We start from the raw sequence: 17934 nt of genomic DNA, 5'->3' as shown, positions 1-17934 counted from the left end.
TCGTACCCACCACCAGATACAGTTTTTTTTTTTTTTTCCTCTACTTCAGTTAGTTCTTCGTTTTTCTTATATTTACACTGGTTAGTCTACCTGATTTGTTTCCCATTCCCGGAAAATAATTATAATCCTGGGAAACAAATAGAAAAGGATGGGTTTTTCTTGGTTTCTGAAACTGGTATGGTTCTTGGTATTTGAGTTGTTGTGTTAATGGTCTGGTGTGAATTGGGAACTCAGCTACCCACCCACTGTCGCCAAAGACAGTGGTACAGCTGTTGAAAGACAATGGAATTACAAAAGTGAAGCTTTTTGATGCAGATAAAAACACCATGAGTGCTCTTGCTGGTTCTAATATTGAAGTATGTGCCATTCCTATAATCAACTTCTGGTTATGACTAATTATGATAAAGCCAAAGAGTGGTGAGGAGGAATGTCACAGCGTACAATTTCAAAGTGGTGTTAATGTCAAGTAAGTTCCATTTTTTGTTATAAATTTTTATTTTTGTTGTTGATTTGTTGATGTGGGGTTGTTTGTTCTAGCTGGCATTGATGTAGTTAACCAATGTCAATGGTTTTTCTAATGAAATACTAATTTTTTTAGGGTTTTATTTGTATGAGCTTGTGATGTATTGATTTTGGATACTTGTTTAAATTTGTGATTTTGTTTATGATAGTCTTTGTGTGTATGTGTTAAATTTCTGCTCTGATGCTCAACTATGTGACTGAATTCTGATAATTCTGATTGCTGATGCCTTATAGAAGAATTTGATGTATACTTTAATTGCTATTTTTACATTTTGTGTTAGTCTTTTTCTGCCAATTTTAATTGTATAAAAGGAGAGACAGAACCCGATAAGACTTCTCAAACTATAACAATAGTTGTCCAATTTTCTAATGAATAAAAATATCGTGGTCATCCACCGAATCATAGGTAGAGAAGACTTCCATCAGTGCATGACACATTTACAGCAGAATTAAGTGTGTATTGAATCTGAAAAGCATGAAAGACCTGTTTGTTAGCTGACTCAATTCTTTATCTGCTACTAGTTAGTGTTAAGAATTGTTTATTGGAAAAAATTGTATGGATCCAATGTGCATTTAATGGACGGCTATGACCAGCTTTTCAAGTACCATAGTTTTTGCAGTCTAAATCTGATTTCGATTAAAGTTTCAGCTATCTTTTATTTCTCTATACATGCACATGGTGATACTTTTGAGAAAAGGAAAAGGGGATTTGGGATCTTGAATTGAATTTGTTGCTTTTAACAACTTTTGTCCATACATGGTTGTCTGAGGAGCATAAGATTCTTGTACTGCAGCTTTTCTGTGAATGTTTTGTATGGAACAAAAGATGAACAACAATATTTATATTTGGCCTCTTAAAGCGACTGTGTGGGTATAACATCAGATAGGAAAAGAAATATTCATGTAATTATTTGAGAAACACACATAAAATTCATCTAACAGTTTTGGATATAGTTGTGAGAACGGTTTAACTCTTTCGCACCTGCTTGGGCTTGATAGCCAGTGGCATAATGAAGAACTGACATATGAGTTCCGTATTTCAGCCTTTTTTTTTGCCAAGATCTTTTCGATGGAAATATTAGTTATGATTTGTTTTTTTAAATATCATACATGGACTTTTAATGCTTTTTTTAATAAAACAGATTTTGATGGGAAAGATTGTGACCTCTTTTGTGTATGAACCATATAAAATGTGTTGTGAAATTATCACACATCATAGAACAATAAGTTGTCAACTATTTTTTTTAGTTTCAAGTTAAATGAAGAATCTGTCTTCATCATGGTGTATATTAAAGATCTCGTATAAGAATCTACTAGTTAAATATTTATCAGCCAGGTAAACCTTTCTTCTGAGCTGATGGACCAAGATTCCAGCATGTCTTCTGAAGTTGCTAATTACTAAAATAAATGGTATCTTATGTTGCTTCTTCCAATATACATAATAGTTCATAAGACTTAGGATATGATTGATTGTCTCAATTGCTATCAATTGTTCTTATTTTCATGTCACTTGGTTAAGAAATTTATATCCATCCATGATTTATGAATTTTTTATTGCTATTCTAGTTGTATTTGTATTGTTGTTAGATTTGTGGGGGAAGGGGCTTGGCAAATAACAGGCATCTCTGATTTTTCTTTTCTTTTCTTTTTTTAAATCTTGCCAACAATACGTTGCGGTTGGGAATGAGCCTTTCCTCACATCCTACAATAATTCATTCCTAAATTCCACTTTCCCAGCGCTTCAGAACATTCAAATGCCCTCAATGAAGCTGGAGTTGGAGATTCCGTAAAAGCTACTGTGCCCTTAAATGCCGATGTCTATGAATCACCAGAAAACAATCCTTACCCATCTTTTGGAAGATTCCGTACTGATATCAATACAGAAATGACCCATTGTTGAGTTTCTAATAAGAACAAGCTCCTTTCACCGTAAACATCTATCCTTTCCTAAGTCTCACGGTAATGACGATTTCCCTGTAAATTATGCTTTCTTTGATGGGGTACTCCAATTGTTGATAGTGGAACTGGAATCCAGTACACCATGTCTTTGATGCAACTTTGATACTTTGGTTTCGGCTTTAAAAGCTGCTGGATATGGAGACATGACCATTTTGGTAGGAGAGGTTGGTTGGCCAACAGATGGGGACAAGAACGCGAACAATGTTTAGCTGTTAATTCTATATGGGCTTTTACCTGACTTGCACCAATAAAGGCACCCCCTTCGGCCTGGATACATTGAAGTTTACTTGTTTGCTTTACTTGATGAGGATGAAGAGCATTGCTCCTGGTAATTCGAGCGTCATTGGGGAATCTTAGGTACTGGACAGCCTAAATTCCCATGGATTTGTCCGGTCAGAATCAAACAAACCTGTTGGTGCAACGGCGTGAAATATCTTGCTAACAAATGGTGTATGTTTAATCCGAATGCCAAGGATGTGAGCAAACTTGCAGCTACCATAGATTTTGCGTGCATAATTCTGACTGCACGACCTTGATAGGTTCTTCTTGTAACAATTTGGATGCGAATGGGAATGCTTCGTATGCATTTAACATGTACTTCCAAATAAAGATCAGGATGAGTTGGCCTGTGGTTTTCAAGGTTTGGGCACAACTACTACACAGAACTTTCAACAGAGCAATGCGTTTTCCCATTCAGTTACTTCATCTTCTTCTTTTTTCAGCCCCTCACTTGTGGTTTGGCATTGATGATGATGGTGTCACATTTATGTTGCAATAGATTTATTATATGTGGATGAATCTTCTTCTTTTCTCCTTTTTTCTCACTAGTTCTTTATTTTTGATAGTTTCGTGTACGATACTTCGAGCCTATATTTATTTTTCCCGATTTTCAATAAAACTACACTTCATTTAGCTTGTAAACCTCATATATTTTCATCTAAATTTCAGTTTATGATGTTTTTGTGATGATGCCATGAAATCGGTAAATCTTGTAGGATTCTCATTCATACTGTGCTCAATCTTCTTGCTGCTTTATAGTAGCAGTTTCATGACACACACATTGTACAAACATGAACACTTGTAATTTACATTTTTCTTAATCTACTAATATGGAGTTTCTACTTTACCATCTACATTTTGTGATTGAATGATGCTTAAGTTTCTGTGGAAAAAAGTTGAATTAATGGGTTTATTCAAAAGGTTAATATTGCCTATATCATGAATTGTTGAATCCCCCACCCTTTTGTGGTAGTAGGTTGTGATAAAACAAACACTACCTCTCACATCAATTAAGAATCTTTGTACTATTACTAAAGCCCATTAGTCAAGTACTTAAGCCCATTGGGCTTTTTGGCCCAACTCACATTTATTGATCCTTTTTTTTTTTTTCTTGTTTTGAGGAAGGAAAGTATATAGTGGGATGTTTGTGGAATCGTGACCATTTGAAATTGATTAGGGAGACAAAACTTTGAGAAATACCCAAAATACCCTCTCAATTATGCATCCTCAAACCCCTACCAACATAGCGGAAAATGATACAACTACCAAAAGTAGTGTACCAAATGACGTGACAAAATCCTGACTGTTGATTAATTATAACTGAATATTAATCGACGGTCAGGATTCTGTCACGTCATTCAGTGTATACTTATTTTGTTACGTCATTCGGTGCATGCTTTCGGTGTACTACTTTCAGTGACTGTAGCATTACTCCCAACACAACAAACCCCATTTCTGATAGCTTCTCACTTTCTTTGTTTCTTGGATGGGATATTATTCTTATCGAGTCTCATACTACAACACCAGAATAATCTTATCAATGTGCTATATAAGTTATAAATTTGACCTCCCAAGGTTTAATTAAATAACAAAAATCTTCCTACCGCTTGTAAGTTGTTAGAATTTACATTTTTATGAGTAGGTGAAAAATTACTTAATTGTCCTCATATTGTTCACGGGATTTTTGTTATTTCAAAAACCTTAAGAGGATTCTACTATTCAATAAACTCTAATAAATACTGATATCTTAATAACAGCTCTTTTATTCATCGATAATTTTAGGATCTCAAAGAGTACGTTTAAGTTGATAGACACTCCGACCATTCCCAAGAAGAAAAAAGAAAAAGAAAAGCAACTGCAATTTCAATTCTTTCAAAGTCACTTTGGCAAGTGAGATCAGAAATCTAACTCTTATTTGTATTTTTGAACTCTTTTGTCTCGTCTGTAAGGTTTCAAGTTACAAATTAAACTAAACAATGATCATTTTTTATATACATTCAAGAATCTTATCGTCTTATTCGACCACCAAAGTGATTAAATTGAGTTGATCCTAACTTCGTGTATATATATATATATTATATATATAATCGTCTTCAAATATTGTATATGAATTTGATCTGATCAACCTTATTGAATTATTCCTTAAATTTTCTTAAGTTACTTAACAACCTGAAGCGTTTAAAAACGTTATTTATATTCTTTCTTTTCCTCTTGAAACCATCAAAGGTTTAACCTTTCAGTACACCTCCCTTGCCAATTTATCCAAAAAATCAGCCGTTAAGCCCTCTCTTCTTAGAACTCGACGTCACGTAATCATTTGGTCTTCCTTTTCAATCTTCTCTCATCAAAATCAACCCCCTTTTTGAAACATATTCCCATTGAGAGCCCCTTTTCCTTTCTGGGTTTTCCACAAATCTCCTCTGTTTCCCCCTGTTTTTCATCCCCTTTTTCAATCTCTTCTAGTCATTCCCTTTTGTTTTGATTGTTTAATACAAACCATATTTCTAGAATTTGTTGTATACTGTTTTTGGTTGCTAAAACAAAGACATCATTTCCTTCATTGGAGTGCTCTGTTTCTGTTTTACCGTTTTTTATACCTTTTCTCCCTCCAAACTTTCGCTTTATAATAATATACTAAATATACAACTATATACCTAATTTCGGATATATTTAGATTTTGTTTACTTCTTTTTTCTCTGTTTCCCGACTATAATCGCTTTATTTCGCTGGTTTCTCGTACCCACCTACCAGATACAGTTTTTTTTTTTTTTCCTCTACTCAGTTAGTTCTTCTGTTTTTCTTATTTTAACTCTGGTTAGTCTACCTGATTTGTTTCCCATTCCCGGAAAATAATTATAATCCTGGAAACAAATAGAAAAGATGGGTTTTTCTTGTTTCTGAAACTGGTAGTGGTCTTGGTATTTTGAGTTGTTGTGTTAATGGTCTTGTGTGAATTGGGGAACTCAGGCTACCCACCCACTGTCGCAAAGACAGTGGTACAGCTGTTGAAAGACAATGCAATTACAAAAGTGAAGCTTTTTGATGCATAAAACACCCATGAGTGCTCTTGCTGGTTCTAATATTGAAGTAATGGTGGCCATTCCTAATAATCAACTTCTGGTTTGACTAATTATGATAAAGCCAAAACTGGGTGAGGAGGAATGTCACAGCTTCATTTCAAAGGTGGTGTTAATGTCAAGTAAGTTCCATTTTTTGTTTATAAATTTTTAGTTTTGTTGTTGATTGTTTGTGTGGGTTGTGTTGTTCTAGCTGGCATTGATGTAGTTAACCTGTCAATGGTTTTTCTAATGAATTACTAATTTTTTTGGGTTTTATTTGTATGAGCTTGTGATGTATTGATTTTGGATACTTTTTAAATTTGTGATTTTATTTATGATAGTCTTTGTGTGTATGTGTTAAATTTCAGTTCTGATGCGTCAACTATGTGACTGAATTCTGATAATTCTGATTCTGATGCCTTATTAGAAGAATTGATTGTATGCTTTAATTGCTATTTTTACATTTTGTGTTATCTTTTCTGCCAGAATTTTAATTGTATAAAACGAGAGACAGAACCCAGATAAAAGGACTTCTCAAACTATAACAATAGGTTGTCCAATTTTCTAATGCAATAAAATATCGTGGTCATCCACCGAATCATAGGTAGAGAAGACTCTCCATCAGTGCATCACATTTACAGCAGAATTATGTGTATTGAATCTGAAAAGCATGTAGACCTGTTTGTTAGCTGACTCAATCTTTAATCTGCTACTAGTTAGTGGTTAAATTGTTTATTGGAAAAAATTGTTATGGATCCAATGTGCATTTAATGGACGGCTATGACCATCTTTTCAAGTACCATAGTTTTTGCAGTCTAAATCTGATTTCGATTAAAGTTTCACTATCTTTTTAATTTCTCTTATACTATGCACATGGTGATAACTTTTGAGAAAGGAAAAGGGGATTTGGATCTTGAATATGAATTTGTTCTTTTACAAACTTTTTTCCATACATGGTGTGTCTGTAGGAGCATAAGATTCTTGTACTGCAGCTTTCGTTGAATGTTTTGTATGGAAACAAAAGGATGAACAACAATATTTATATTTGGCACTCTTAAAGCGACTGTTGGGTATAACATCAGATAGGAAAAGAAATATTCTGTAAATTATTTGAGAAACAGACAATAAAATTCATCTAACAGTTTTGATATAGTTGATGAGAACGGTTTAACTCTTTCGCACCTGCTTGGGCTTGATAGCCAGTGGCATAATGAAAAACTGACATATGAGTTCCGTATTTCAGCCTTTTTTTTTGCCAAGATCTTTTCGATGGAAATATAGTTATGATTTGTTGTTTAAATATCTAATCATGGACTTTTCAAGCTTTTTTTAAGAAAACAGATTTTGGATGGAAAGATTGTCCTCTTTTTGTGTATAACCATATAAAGTGTTGTGAAATTATCACACATCATAGAACAATTAGTTGTCAACTTGATTTATTTTTAGTTTCAAGTTAAATGAAGAATCTGTTCTTCATCATGGTGTTATATTAAGATCTCTGTTAAAGAATCTACTAGTTAAATATTTATCAGCCAGGTAAACCTTTCTTCTGAGCTGGGAATGGACCAAGATTCCGCATGTCTTCTGAAGTTGCTAATTACTAAAATAAAATGTATCTTATGTTGCTTCTTCCAATATACATAATAGTCATAAGACTTAAGGAATATGATTGAGTGTCTCAATTGCTATCAATTGTTCTTATTTTCATGTCACTTGGTTAAGAAATTTATATCCATCCATGATTTATGAAATTATTTTATTGCTATTCTAGTTGTATTTGTTTGTTGTTAGATTTGTGGGGGAAGGGGCTTGGCAAATACAGGCAGTCTCATTGATTTTTTTCTTTTCTTTTCTTTTTAAATCTTGCCACAGATACGTTGCGGTTGGGAATGAGCCTTTCCTCCCATCCTACAATAATTCATTCCTAAATTCCACTTTCCCAGCGCTTCAGAACATTCAAAATGCCCTCAATGAAGCTGGAGTTGGAGATTCCGTAAAACTACTGTGCCCTTAAATGCCGATGTCTATGATCACCAGAACACATCCTTACCCATCTTTTGGAGATTCCGTACTGATATCAATACAGAAATGACCCAGATTGTTGAGTTTCTAAATAAGAACAAAGCTCCTTTCACTGTAAACATCTATCCTTTCCTAAGTCTCTACGGTAATGACGATTTCCCTGTAATTATGCTTTCTTTGAGGGTATCCATTGTTGATAGTGGAACTGGAATCCAGTACACCAATGTCTTTGACGCCAACTTTGATACTTTGGTTTCGGCTTTAAAAGCTGCTGGATATGGAGACATGACCATTTTGGTAGGAGAGGTTGGTTGGCCAACAGATGGGGACAAGAAGCGAACAATGGTTTAGCTGTTAGATTCTATAATGGCTTTTACCTAGACTTGCAGCCAATAAAGCACCCCTCTTCGGCCTGGATACATTGAAGTTTACTTGTTTGCTTTACTTGATGAGGTGGGAAGAGCATTGCTCCTGGTAATTTCGAGCGTCATTGGGGAATCTTTAGGTACGATGGACAGCCTAAATTCCCCATGGATTGTCCGTCAGAATCAAAACAAACTCCTTTGGTGCAACGGGCGTCAAATATCTTGCTAACAATGGTGTATGTTTAATCCGAATGCCAAGGATGTTAGCAAACTTGCAGCTACCATAGATTTTGCGTGCAGTAATTCTGACTGCACGACCCTTGGATATGGTTCTTCTTGTAACATTTGGATGCGAATGGGAATGCTTCGTATGCATTTAACATGTACTTCCAAATCAAAGATCAATGAGTTGCCTGTGGTTTTCAAGGTTTGGGCACAACTACTACACAGAATCTTTCAACAGAGCAATGCAGTTTTCCCATTCAGTTAGCTTCATCTGCTTCTTCTTTTCAGCCCCTCATTGTGGGTTTGGCATTGATGATGGTGTTCACATTTATGTTGCATAGATTTATTAGATAGTGGATAGAATCTTCTTCTGTTTCTACTTCTTTCTCACTAGTTCATTTATTTTTGATAGTTTCGTGTACGATACTTCGACCTATATTTATTTTTTCCCGATTTATTCAATAAAACTACACTTCATTTAGCTTGTAAACCTCAATATTTTTCAATTTTTATGATGTTGTACATTAATTCTCTAAGATATGATAAGATAACAAAAATTTCCCTAAGGTTTCAGAAGTAATAAAAGCCTCCCCCTTTTTTTTAATGAACAAGGTGTCTAAGTCAGTTGCACGCACCTTAACTAATCTATTTTTTATGATCGAAGTATTCGCACCAGTGTGTGTGTGTGTGTGTATGTGTGTGCACCTTAACTAAATCATTGAGGCCCATTAAACATCATATAAGCACCTCAAATAATCTTTTTTTTTTTTTTTTTATGACCGAGATGTCTAGACCAGTTTGCGCGTTTCTCAACTAATTTATGTAGTTAATTGAACACCCTACAAGCTTAATGTTTCAAGATAAGCTACAAATGTGGCACGTGATTCAAACCCAAAAAGCCAATGAATTGAGCAAACTTTCTTAATCGTCAGACCAATCCCTTAAGGTTTAACGGAAGCCTCCTTACCGTAAAATTTTAGGTGTCAATATAAATGGTAAAAGCCAATTTTATAATACTTACCAAACCGTAACGAGGTTTTGTTATTACATCATAGAGTAAACGACATATTCCCACCCAAGGTTTGACGAAATCTCAAGTTGGTACCCCAAGTTCCATTTATTCCATATTTTTACCCTTAAAATAATAGAAAATGGTTAGATATAACGGCTCAGGGGTAAATTAGTCATTTCGCAGAGGAGGCATACATTAGCAGATCTTCTCCCCTAACAAAGCTCCGACGCACGTTAACCAATATCATCGCTGACATTTTTCGCTCTTTTCTAGTGATTCTTCCACCCAAAATCACCCTTGTCACCATCATTCGAACCCTCATCCTCCCCTCTACCAAACCTTACCCTTCACAATCCATCATCACTCACCGATCGCTAGCCACGATAACCGCCACATGCGACTGGTTTTCGTCAGTCTCCACCGGCGAATGGCCATTAAACGGTTGCTGGGGACAAAGGGGTTTTGTAGATTTGGAGACGCTGGTTGCAGTGGTGATGTCCAATTGGATTTTCGTCGTCGAAATCGACCGAAATCCAGCAAAGAACGACGAAAACCTAAGCCTAACGGCGCCAGCGATTGGAAGGCCCAATGAGTCGGGAACCAGAGGGAAGACAGACGATGGGGAAGGTGATGAAGGTAGTTCACCGCCATCGGAAACAGCCAAGATCCGGTAAAAATCGAGACCGTGCTCAGTAACTAAGGGTGTAATTGAAGTAATTTCAAAATAAGATAGTTATTTTTATAATTTTAGTAATTTAGGTGTTAAAACATAATTTATTAATTTAAGGTTAAGGGCATTATGCTAATTGCAGTCTCACTACCCTAAAAATTATTAACAGTGTTATTTTAAGGGTAAAAATCTGAAATAAATGAAACTTAGGATACCAACTTAAGATTTCGTCAAACCTTTAGTTGGAATATGTCGTTTACTGTTACATCATACCTAAAACGTATACGAGTCTTTAACTTGTTAACATAAACGATTCTGACCTTTGCATTCTCATTGGTTTGTTTATATGTTACACAGATTTGGATGGATGATGAGATGACATCATGATGAATTGACGGTGAAAATTCAATTAAACTTAATTTTAAATGGAAATAAAATTATAAAAGAATGAGATGAGTCATCACTTAATACAAAAACTAGGGTTCCTTCTCAAATCTCAAAAAGTGAGCTTGTCGGCAGCCGACCACCTGAAAATACTTTTAACATTTGTATTTTATTTATTTAAATTTTATTATCATCTAATATTAAAAAAAAAAAAAACTATTACCCTAAAATGGGTTTCTATTGTATAACATTTTTTTAATTATAAAGAAAATATTAGGTTAAAAAGATAATCCTGTGACCATAATTTGTGGGACGAAAAATTTAACAGGTAAAAATGATGATTTATCATTAACATAAATAATATCCTATATAGACACGCGGGATGTCAGAACTGGCCACGCCATCACCAATCTAATATCAAACACTGGTAGACCAAAAAAAAAAGAAAAAGTAGAGTTATCCATTTTTGATATTCTCAACGATAGGGAGGAGCGGGGGCTTCGGAGCCAAGCCTTTTCAGATCTTTTATTCACTCTATTATTATCATTATCACTTCAACGTTCAATATTTACTGGATTTCCTAAATTCGTTCAATTATTACATACAAAATAAGTTAGGGTTACTTACACGGACCTTTCTTTTCCTCGGTTTTTGATTTTTCATCGACGTATAGAAAATATCATTAGGTTAACACAAACGCTCCATCATTTGGACAACTTATTAGTAAATAAGGTTGAAGAGGAGTAACGAAAATAACTCCAACGGAGCATAATACATGGACAAAGATCTTTATTTTTTGTTTTTCAAAAGTTATAAAATTTAGGCAGAAGTTAGAATTGTAATTTAACTATTTTTAAGTCATCGAGTGATTCGATAGGGACTCTTAGATGTATTATTCAAGAGGTTTTCAGTTCAAGTCTTTCATTGGTTGTTAATAAAAATAGTCACTGAAGCTCTTATTCAATCGATAATTTTAGGATCTCAAGAGAGTACGTTTAAGTTGATATAGACACTCCCGACCATTCCCAAGAAGAAAAAAGAAAAAGAAAAAGCAACTGCAATTTCAATTCTTTCAAAGTCACTTTCGGCAAGTGAGATCAGAAATCTAAACTCTTATTTGTATTTTTGAACTCTTTTGTCTCGTCTGTAAGGTTTCAAGTTACAAATTAAACTAAACAAATGATCATTTTTATATACATTCAAGAATCTTTATCGTCTTATTCGACCATCCAAAAGTGATTAAAGTATGAGTTGATCCTAACTTCGTGTATATATATATATATATATATATATAACATCGTCTTCAAATATATGTATATGAAATTTGATCTGATCAACCTTATTGAATTATTCCTTAAAATTTTCTTAAAGTTACTTAACAAACCTGAACGCGTTATTAAAACGTTATTTATATTCTATTCTTTTCCTCTTGAAACCATCAAAGGTTTAACCTTTCAAGTACACCTCCCTTGACATTATTTATCAAAAAATCTAGCCGTTAAGCCCTCCATCCTCTCTTCTTAAGAACTCAACGTCAGGTACATTCATTTGGTCTTCCTTTTCAATCTTCTCTCATCAAAATCAACTCCCTTTTTGAAACATATTCCCATTGAGAGCCCCTTTTCCTTTCTGGGTTTTCCACAAAATCTCCTCTGTTTCCCCCTGTTTTTCCATCCCCTTTTTCAATCTCTTCTAGTCATTCCCTTTTTGTTTTGATTGTTTTAATACAAACCATATTTCTAGAATTTGTTGTAATACTGTTTTTGGTTGCTAAAACAAAGACGATCATTTCCTTCATTGGAGTGCTCTGTTTCTGTTTTACCGTTTTTTATACCTTTTCTCCCTCCAAACTTTCGCTTTATAATATAATATACTAAATATACAACTATATATCCTAATTTCGGATATATTTAGATTTTGTTTACTTCTTTTTTCTCTGTTTCACGATCTATAATCGCTTTATTTTCGCTGGTTTCTCGTACCCACCTACCAGATACAGTTTTTTTTTTTTTGTTTTCCTCTACTTCAGTTAGTTCTTCTGTTTTTCTTATATTTAATACTGGTTAGTCTACCTGATTTGTTTCCCATTCCCGGAAAATAATTATAATCCTGGGAAACAAATAGAAAAGGATGGGTTTTTCTTGGTTTCTGAAACTGGTAGTGGTTCTTGGTATTTTGAGTTGTTGTGTTAATGGTCTTGGTGTGAATTGGGGAACTCAGGCTACCCACCCACTGTCGCCAAAGACAGTGGTACAGCTGTTGAAAGACAATGCAATTACAAAAGTGAAGCTTTTTGATGCAGATAAAAACACCATGAGTGCTCTTGCTGGTTCTAATATTGAAGTAATGGTGGCCATTCCTAATAATCAACTTCTGGTTATGACTAATTATGATAAAGCCAAAGACTGGGTGAGGAGGAATGTCACAGCTTACAATTTCAAAGGTGGTGTTAATGTCAAGTAAGTTCCATTTTTTGTTTATAAATTTTTATTTTTGTTGTTGATTTGTTGATGTGGGGTTGTTTTGTTCTAGCTGGCATTGATGTAGTTAACCTAATGTCAATGGTTTTTCTAATGAAATTACTAATTTTTTTAGGGTTTTATTTGTATGAGCTTGTGATGTATTGATTTTGGATACTTGTTTAAATTTGTGATTTTAGTTTATGATAGTCTTTGTGTGTATGTGTTAAATTTCAGTTCTGATGCGTCAACTATGTGACTGAATTCTGATAATTCTGATTACTGATGCCTTATTAGAAGAATTTGATTGTATGCTTTAATTGCTATTTTTACATTTTGTGTTAAGTCCTTTTCTGCCAGAATTTTAATTGTATAAAACGAGAGACAGAACCCAGATAAAAGGACTTCTCAAACTATAACAATAGTTGTCCAATTTTCTAATGAAATAAAAATATCGTGGTCATCCACCGAATCATAGGTAGAGAAGACTTCCATCAGTGCATTACACATTTACAGCAGAATTAAGTGTGTATTGAATCTGAAAAGCATGTAAGACCTGTTTGTTAGCTGACTCAATTCTTTAATCTGCTACTAGTTAGTGGTTAAGAATTGTTTATTGGAAAAAATTGTTATGGATCCAATGTGCATTTAATGGACGGCTATGACTCAGCTTTTCAAGTACCATAGTTTTTGCAGTCTAAATCTGATTTCGATTAAAGTTTCAGCTATCTTTTTAATTTCTCTATACTATTGCACATGGTGATAACTTTTGAGAAAAGGAAAAGGGGATTTGGGATCTTGAATATGAATTTGTTGCTTTTACAAACTTTTTTCCATACATGGTTGTCTGTAGGAGCATAAGATTCTTGTACTGCAGCTTTTCTGTGAATGTTTTGTATGGAAACAAAAGGATGAACAACAATCATTTATATTTGGCACTCTTAAAGCCGACTGTTGGGTATAACATCAGATAGGAAAAGAAATATTCATGTAAATTATTTGAGAAACAGAACAATAAAATTCATCTAACAGTTTTGGATATAGTTGATGAGAACGGTTTAACTCTTTCGCACCTGCTTGGGCTTGATAGCCAGTGGCATAATGAAAGAACTGACATATGAGTTCCGTATTTCAGCCTTTTTTATTTTGCCAAGATCTTTTCGATGGAAATATTAGTTATGATTTGTTGTTTAAATATCTTAATCATGGACTTTTCAATGCTTTTTTTAATGAAAACAGATTTTGGATGGAAAGATTGTGACCTCTTTTTGTGTATGAACCATATAAAATGTGTTGTGAAATTATCACACATCATAGAACAATTAGTTGTCAACTTGATTTATTTTTAGTTTCAAGTTAAATGAAGAATCTGATTCTTCATCATGGTGTTATATTAAAGATCTCTGTTAAAGAATCTACTAGTTAAATATTTATCAGCCAGGTAAACCTTTCTTCTGAGCTGGGAATGGACCAAGATTCCAGGCATGTCTTCTGAAGTTGCTAATTACTAAAATAAAATGGTATCTTATGTTGCTTCTTCCAATATACATAATAGTTCATAAGACTTAAGGAATATGATTGAGTTGTCTCAATTGCTATCAATTGTTCTTATTTTCATGTCACTTGGTTAAGAAATTTATATCCATCCATGATTTATGAAATTATTTTATTGCTATTCTAGTTGTATTTGTATTGTTGTTAGATTTGTGGGGGAAGGGGCTTGGCAAATAACAGGCAGTCTCATTGATTTTTCTTTTCTTTTCTTTTTTTAAATCTTGCCACAGATACGTTGCGGTTGGGAATGAGCCTTTCCTCACATCCTACAATAATTCATTCCTAAATTCCACTTTCCCAGCGCTTCAGAACATTCAAAATGCCCTCAATGAAGCTGGAGTTGGAGATTCCGTAAAAGCTACTGTGCCCTTAAATGCCGATGTCTATGAATCACCAGAAAACAATCCTTACCCATCTTTTGGAAGATTCCGTACTGATATCAATACAGAAATGACCCAGATTGTTGAGTTTCTAAATAAGAACAAAGCTCCTTTCACCGTAAACATCTATCCTTTCCTAAGTCTCTACGGTAATGACGATTTCCCTGTAAATTATGCTTTCTTTGATGGGGGTACTCCAATTGTTGATAGTGGAACTGGAATCCAGTACACCAATGTCTTTGATGCCAACTTTGATACTTTGGTTTCGGCTTTAAAAGCTGCTGGATATGGAGACATGACCATTTTGGTAGGAGAGGTTGGTTGGCCAACAGATGGGGACAAGAACGCGAACAATGGTTTAGCTGTTAGATTCTATAATGGGCTTTTACCTAGACTTGCAGCCAATAAAGGCACCCCTCTTCGGCCTGGATACATTGAAGTTTACTTGTTTGCTTTACTTGATGAGGATGGGAAGAGCATTGCTCCTGGTAATTTCGAGCGTCATTGGGGAATCTTTAGGTACGATGGACAGCCTAAATTCCCCATGGATTTGTCCGGTCAGAATCAAAACAAACTCCTTATTGGTGCAACGGGCGTCAAATATCTTGCTAACAGATGGTGTATGTTTAATCCGAATGCCAAGGATGTTAGCAAACTTGCAGCTACCATAGATTTTGCGTGCAGTAATTCTGACTGCACGACCCTTGGATATGGTTCTTCTTGTAACAATTTGGATGCGAATGGGAATGCTTCGTATGCATTTAACATGTACTTCCAAATCAAAGATCAGGATGAGTTGGCCTGTGGTTTTCAAGGTTTGGGCACAACTACTACACAGAATCTTTCAACAGAGCAATGCAGTTTTCCCATTCAGTTAGCTTCATCTGCTTCTTCTTTCAGCCCCTCACTTGTGGGTTTGGCATTGATGATGATGGTGTCAACATTTATGTTGCGATAGATTTATTAGATAGTGGATAGAATCTTCTTCTGTTTCTACTTCTTTCTCACTAGTTCATTTATTTTTGATAGTTTCGTGTACGATACTTCGAGCCTATATTTATTTTTCCCGATTTATTCAATAAAACTACACTTCATTTAGCTTGTAAACCTCAATATTTTTCATCTAAATTTCAGTTTTATGATGTTTTTGTGATGATGCCATGAAATCGGTAAATCTTGTAGGATTCTCATTCATACTGTGCTCAATCTTCTTGCTGCTTTATAGTAGCAGTTTCATGACACACACATTGTACAAACATGAACACTTGTAATTTACATTTTTCTTAATCTACTAATATGGAGTTTCTACTTTACCATCTACATTTTGTGATTGAATGATGCTTAAGTTTCTGTGGAAAAAAGTTGAATTAATGGGTTTATTCAAAAGGTTAATATTGCCTATATCATGAATTGTTGAATCCCCCACCCTTTTGTGGTAGTAGGTTGTGATAAAACAAACACTACCTCTCACATCAATTAAGAATCTTTGTACTATTACTAAAGCCCATTAGTCAAGTACTTAAGCCCATTGGGCTTTTTGGCCCAACTCACATTTATTGATCCTTTTTTTTTTTTTCTTGTTTTGAGGAAGGAAAGTATATAGTGGGATGTTTGTGGAATCGTGACCATTTGAAATTGATTAGGGAGACAAAACTTTGAGAAATACCCAAAATACCCTCTCAATTATGCATCCTCAAACCCCTACCAACATAGCGGAAAATGATACAACTACCAAAAGTAGTGTACCAAATGACGTGACAAAATCCTGACTGTTGATTAATTATAACTGAATATTAATCGACGGTCAGGATTCTGTCACGTCATTCAGTGTATACTTATTTTGTTACGTCATTCGGTGCATGCTTTCGGTGTACTACTTTCAGTGACTGTAGCATTACTCCCAACACAACAAACCCCATTTCTGATAGCTTCTCACTTTCTTTGTTTCTTGGATGGGATATTATTCTTATCGAGTCTCATACTACAACACCAGAATAATCTTATCAATGTGCTATATAAGTTATAAATTTGACCTCCCAAGGTTTAATTAAATAACAAAAATCTTCCTACCGCTTGTAAGTTGTTAGAATTTACATTTTTATGAGTAGGTGAAAAATTACTTAATTGTCCTCATATTGTTCACGGGATTTTTGTTATTTCAAAAACCTTAAGAGGATTCTACTATTCAATAAACTCTAATAAATACTGATATCTTAATAACATTAGATGATATTTAGTTAACGCATAACAATATTTTTAAAATAATAAGATATTATTGAAATTAATATTGCTTGTAAATTTTTGTTTTAGTGAAACCTCCTTATCAATGGATATTCGTTCTACATGAAAAATTTTGAAATTGAAATCACAATCAATTATGAACGATAATCAATCAATCAAATTCTAAATTCTAAATTTATAAAATATTGAATTAACAATCAATGATTATATATAAACCTGTTAGTGCCATAATATTCATTTCTTGAAATCTTGATAAAAGTGACAGAGAGCGATAAGCCTTCCTTTCTAATAACGTGTTCTGTATAATAGTTTACGAATGAGTTAAGTTGTTCTATATTGCGTTTCGAAAGGGGATCTAACTAATTTTAATAATGGTTTATTGGGCTTGGACCCTCCCATTAAAGGCCCAATAAACCCTGAAGCTCATTATAGGCTCAAGCCTACACCAATCCTCAATCCATATTATTATAATAAAAGGTATTTGAGCAATTCCAAAAGACTAGAACGATCACAAAGAACCCATCAGGATATCTTATTTAGACTACTCGTTTACCCGGTTTTGATTAAAACAAAATTATATTTAATGTTAGCCCACAATCAAGAAAATACTCTTAACACATTCATTAACTAAACTTTGATTTGTGGGCATATTTTAAATGGACAAGTTGTAAGCTATACCTAAAATCATGAAAATAAGTCATTCATCTTTGACTAACTTTTGTTTTTAAAATTCGAAATTTGATTAGTGGGAAAGTAAAAGTTTTAATTATTTATATCAAGATATGCTCTGAACACTTAATGGC

At 34.1% G+C, this 17934-nt stretch overlaps 1 protein-coding gene and 2 pseudogenes across 1 annotated transcript; all 3 read left to right on the top strand.

Moving 5' to 3' along the window:
- The first annotated feature begins 33 nt into the window (after positions 1-33).
- Positions 34-3228, top strand: LOC116123205 (annotated as a pseudogene).
- Positions 3229-5715: 2487 nt separating this feature from the next.
- On the top strand, positions 5716-8879 carry LOC116123226 (annotated as a pseudogene).
- A 3135-nt stretch (positions 8880-12014) lies between these two features.
- On the top strand, positions 12015-15988 carry LOC116123124 (glucan endo-1,3-beta-glucosidase 8-like). Its single transcript, XM_031408925.1, has 2 exons — positions 12015-12956; positions 14741-15988. The coding sequence occupies exons 1-2, from the start codon at positions 12628-12630 to the stop codon at positions 15846-15848; spliced, it is 1437 nt and encodes a 478-aa protein (XP_031264785.1). The 5' UTR covers positions 12015-12627; the 3' UTR covers positions 15849-15988.
- The last annotated feature ends 1946 nt before the right edge of the window (positions 15989-17934 follow it).

Source organism: Pistacia vera, unplaced genomic scaffold (assembly GCF_008641045.1).
Source record: "Pistacia vera cultivar Batoury unplaced genomic scaffold, PisVer_v2 Contig140, whole genome shotgun sequence".
Lineage (NCBI taxonomy): Eukaryota > Viridiplantae > Streptophyta > Magnoliopsida > Sapindales > Anacardiaceae > Pistacia > Pistacia vera.
The sequence above is the reverse complement of the archived record's forward strand: the minus strand, read 5'-3'. Positions and strand labels throughout refer to the sequence as shown.